Source organism: Elaeis guineensis, chromosome 3 (assembly GCF_000442705.2).
Source record: "Elaeis guineensis isolate ETL-2024a chromosome 3, EG11, whole genome shotgun sequence".
NCBI lineage: Eukaryota > Viridiplantae > Streptophyta > Magnoliopsida > Arecales > Arecaceae > Elaeis > Elaeis guineensis.
Window position 1 is genome coordinate 22,343,055 of NC_025995.2, and position 5,175 is coordinate 22,348,229.

The 5,175-nt window shown below is 38.9% G+C and overlaps 1 protein-coding gene across 1 annotated transcript; it reads right to left on the bottom strand.

The window, feature by feature from the left end:
- Nucleotides 1-430: 430 nt before the first annotated feature.
- LOC105042260 (pentatricopeptide repeat-containing protein At1g31430-like) lies at nt 431-3,207 on the bottom strand. The gene has a single exon (XM_010919395.4). It carries the CDS (start codon nt 3,197-3,199, stop codon nt 1,184-1,186), a length of 2,016 nt encoding a protein of 671 aa, XP_010917697.2. The 5' UTR covers nt 3,200-3,207; the 3' UTR covers nt 431-1,183.
- Between the last annotated feature and the right edge of the window lie 1,968 nt (nt 3,208-5,175).

Sequence of the window (5,175 nt, forward strand, 5' to 3'; positions counted from 1 at the left end):
GTAAAAGGGATGATTCTACATGTAACCTTCAAACACCTAGAACACAGTCAACACCACAAGGACCTGGCTTGCCTGAGTCTGCACAGATCAACTTTGCATTTCAAATACAGTGGGCTACATTAGTTATGCTTTCATTTGTTTACTGAAAAGAGCAGAAGGCTTTCCAATTATATGGACATATAAAATTATGGAGATAAGACTGCTAGTCATTTGTGAAAAAAAAACTATGCTTCATTTTTTTACTGAATAGCGCAGAAGGATTTCCAATTATATAGCATATATAAAATTATGGAAATACATATATAAAACTGCTAAGTCAATTATGAAAAAAAAGAGGAAAGTTTTCCTTTCAAATAATAGGCACATAAACCCAAGACCACCAAATAATAATTGATCATACACTGTTCAGAGTAGTCAGTCCTCACCTTGATCTCTGGACAAGTGATAGAAATGCTGGAAAGTACTCTGAACAGTGCACGGTCAGTTGAGCCAAAAGGTGAAATTGTTATATAGTTTATATCCACTTTTATAATGAAGGAATCAGGATATTCTTCTTCCGAATGACATGAGATACATTAACTTGAGAAAAAGTGAAAGAACGCACATCAAGAGAAATTGAACAAACAAAGTATAATGTCACTATTAACTCCTTCAACAAACTTGTTCAAGATGAAAATCTCCTCAGTGTAACATCCTGAAAATGTGAGGCAATAAAGTCAATCTTCCGCATCAAGAATCCTATAGTATTCAATTAGTAGCCACATAAGCTGAGTCACATTGCAGCAAGACATAATTTAAGAATATCATCTACAAGTTCTTCAAAAATCCTTCGAGTCTTCTGACTTCCACTTTGTACAAGTTCTGGTTACAACAGGTCCAGGTGTCGGCAGCACCTTCATGTGTAAATACCCCAACCTGGGTGAACTGTTTGTACCAATACAAGCTTCCAAGCTTGTATTCCTCATTAAACACAAAGAGCTATGTCAGTCAAGTTTATGTAAGCTTCAACTTCTGGCATCAAGACAATAATTCCATCTCAAAAACCAAATGTGTGACTGGCAACTGTATAGGCTGCTTCAATAAGATTTGGCTTGAAGGGTTTTCCCAGCAGAATCTCCCAGAATCAAACAAGAATTATTGTCAAGTGGCTTTCAGGGGACAATTTGCTCTGGAACATCATATCTCACCTTTCAAGAAGGTATGATGTATTAATAATATCTTGATCATTTATCTCAATTTGTTCATTCAAGTCCATAAGCCTGCTTATACCGTTCAGCACCGAGTAAATCTGACTTCTTTGAGGAGATGCAGTATCGGCTACAAGGAACTCATGAATCATGCCATTCAATTCAATTGAACTGCAACCTGGCGTCTTCTTGATACCGAGATATTTCATCTTTCTTCTTATTTTGGTGACATCATCCCATCTGTCTGCTGCAGCATATATATTAGCCACAAGAGTATGTAGACCAGAATTTACAAACTCCAGTTCAATTACTTGTTTGGCTAGTCGCTCACCCATCTCGACATTACCATGCATTCTACAAGCATTAAGCAAAGCACCCCACAAAGGTAAGGTACTTTTATCATTATTATTGGGTATATTCCCAATCAACTTCTCTGCATCATCCAAAAGACCGGCACGACCAAGGAGATCAACCAAACAGCCATAGTGTTCTAATTTGGGTTCTATTTGATGCACTTCCTTCATAGCATCAAAATACTTACGACCTTCATCCACTAATCCTCCGTGACTGCAAGCATTTAAAACACCAATAAAGGTGATATCATCTGGTTCAGTTCCAATGCTTTTCATCTCTGAGAACAACTCAAGTGCTTTGCTTGTTTGCCCATTTAGAGCCAGCCCACAGATAATTGAAGTCCACATTGCAGTGTCCTTTCCTTCCACTCCCCTAAATATATCCAAGGACTTCTGTATGCACCCACATTTTGCATACATGTCTATTAGTGCTGTGCCAACCACAGCATCAATTTTTATCATATTGTCCTCGATGTATCCATGAATCCATTTTCCTTGTTCCAGTGCTCCCAAACTAGAACAAGCTGTAAGAAGAGCAGCGACTGTGTACTTATCAGGTTTGACTCTTTTCAGCTGCATCTCTCTAAAAAGTGCCATAGCTTCTTCAAAGTGGTTATACTGCACATATCCATTAATCATAGCAGTCCAAAGAATTACATCTTTCGCAGGGCTCCGGTGGAACAACTGTCTTGCTTCATCCAACCGGCCTGAATTCACATATCCTGAGACCATGCTAGTCCAAGAGATCACATTTCTTTCTGGCATGCGATCGAAGAACCTACGAGCCATATCTACATGGCCGCATTTCGCATACATATCCAACAAAGCATTTCCAAGAGGTACACTGAATCTAAATTCTTCATTCATATAATGATGAATTCTTGTTCCCAACTCCAAATTCCTTGTTGAAACACAAGCAGAAAGTGTACTCACCAAAGTAGGTTCGTCAGGCTTCACACCCTCCTGATCCATCCTCCAGTAAACAGAGATAGCGTCCCAAAACTTCCCACGTTTAACATAACCCGCTATCAGAATATTCCAAGAAATTATACCCCTTTCAGGCATTTCATCGAACAACAACTGTGAAATCTCAACCCTACCCAAGTCTGCATACATGCCAATCAGTGAGTTCCTTACATATGGATCGAACTCGAGCCCAGTTTTAACAATGAGTGCATGGTTCTTTCTCCCTTCCAATTCCATGTGAAGGCAGCCTATCGCCTTCAAAACAAAGGGGTACGTAAAATTATCTGGCTGCAAAGACTCCTCCCTCATTCTATCCAACAAAAGGAGAGCGCTTTTTAGATTCCCCTTCTTTGCGAATGCTTTGATCATTAAGTTGTAGATGAAAAGTGATCGGTTCTCGAGGGTTTCAAACACCTTTGTTGCATGGTTGAGGTCTCCGGACACAGGATCGGTGCAAAAGACCATGAGGTCATCTATCACATCCCGGCTTAGGTGGAGGGATGACACGAGGATTTGGCAGTGGATTTGCTTCAGTTGCTTCATGGACTTGCAATTTTCGATGAGGGAGATACATCTGTTCTTGGTTAGCCTTTTCACTTCGGAGCTAGAGATGGAGAAGCGATAGCAGATAATTTTTGAAAGAAGTTGGAGGGAAAGGGCAGAAATCGCGTTTTGGCGGATTCGGAGCAACATGTGAGGGTGTGTGCAGACGTCTAAAACCCAGACCGTGTGATATTTATGCGACAGCATCGCTAACAGCGAGGTTGCATTTGGTGCATTGTAAGATAATTTTGAAAGATAATCTGATTATTTTTTTTTAATTTTTATTTTTAATAACAGATGGTTCAAGTTTTAAGCTCATCTGACATTGGGCACAATCAGCCATATCAGAAACTAAAATACCCTGAGAAGGGATAGACGTCGTTTCTGATCCTATTCATAAAGTACTGATTGAGTGATTAGTTCGCTGTAGATTGGTAAACATGTGAAGCATGAAAGAGGCCCACATTCTAGATAGTCCAAATACCTGTGAGCAGAGGATGATATTCTGTCTGACGATCCTATATCAAATCATAACCTATCGTTCTAGCAGAGTCTCCTTTCAAATAAATATGGGTAGCCCCCCAATATGAGCCATGCATATTTGAACCCTTCTTAGGCTCCTCTGTTTTTTGCTCATGGCACAAATATATCAAATAACGGGGTACCTCCAGTAGCCACTAACTCAGAATGTAGACATCTACTATTATTATCAATCACACTGCCGTTGAAATTTATCTTGGGGAAGTTTAGGGGTAGGGACTCCTAAATAAGATAAACTATCCAAGTTGCAATAGCTGAAGAGGAGTCCTACTTATCCCTAACCATCAAGGAATCTCCCATAATGAGAAAATATGTGATCTTTGTAGCTTGCATAAGAGCTTTCTCTATTACAAATCTTGGAGACGAAGCAACATTCTTAAATATATAGCTATTTCTAACGTGCCAAATATTATAAGCAATGTAGACCATTCGAATACCTGACAACCTTCCATTAGCACTGTTCATGTTATTACTCATATAAGCACTGAAGGCATCAATAGAAGATGGGTCCATGATAAAGGCACAAGTAATATCTCAACAACCATGCATGTCTGGCCTTCGGGCATAGAAAGATGATATGAGATACAGTTTCCACGTTGCTTGGGCAACGGTCATAGTTTGCTAGAACTTTTAACCCTTGTCGCCCCAGTACTTTGCAACAAGTGATACGGTCCCACACTACCTTCCAAGAAAAGCAGGGAAACTATTGGATGGACTCCACACTTCCAAACTCAGGCACCATCCTTTCTGTCTATTGATGGCTTATTTAATAGTTTGTAGCGATTCCTGTACTTCATCATAGACTTGCATTCATTAAACCCCACAGCAATCTATCTGGTGTGTCATGATGAGTGATAGTAGATGTCAGAATTTTACATGCCAATACCTCTCCAAATAATACAATTATTAAAACAAAGCTCCATCTTTTTTCGCCTAGGATAAGGTTGCATACCTTCAAACATTGCAGCACTTCCAAAATCACCATAGTTGGCCATTAAGCAATAGGAATGTTAGATATCCAAGCATCATTCAACACCTTTACTATTTGCCTATTACTAATGGTCTACCATTATTGCCCAGAGATACAACCCAAGAGGGGTGCGGGGTTGAGGGGGAGAGGAGTGTGGATTGGATTTTCAAAAATTTTTCCTAACCTAAAATAGATATGTGTGCCACTTAATTGAATTAAGTGTGAATATAGTGGAAGCTATGAATAGATAAGCAGAAATATAAAGCAATAAAGCAAGTAAATGAAACAAGTCCATATACACACAAATAACACGTTGTTACAGTAGTTCGGTATCAAGCACAATACCTACATCCACTCCCCAAGTAACCTCCTTGAGAATTTTACTATAATCATCAAGATACAGCAAGATTATTTTTCGAATTCACAATCTTAATCCAGTTAGTTTTATGGGCTCACTAACCTCCTGAGGCACTTCTAGGCTTAAATAAATCCAATTTCAGACTTGGATGAACTTATCCCCTAAGTTTTGTTCTCAATTGAAACTTATTTAACATAGAAATTTGAATATAAAAAATTTTACACAAACTTTAAGCTCGTTAATGAGTAAGTGGTGTAT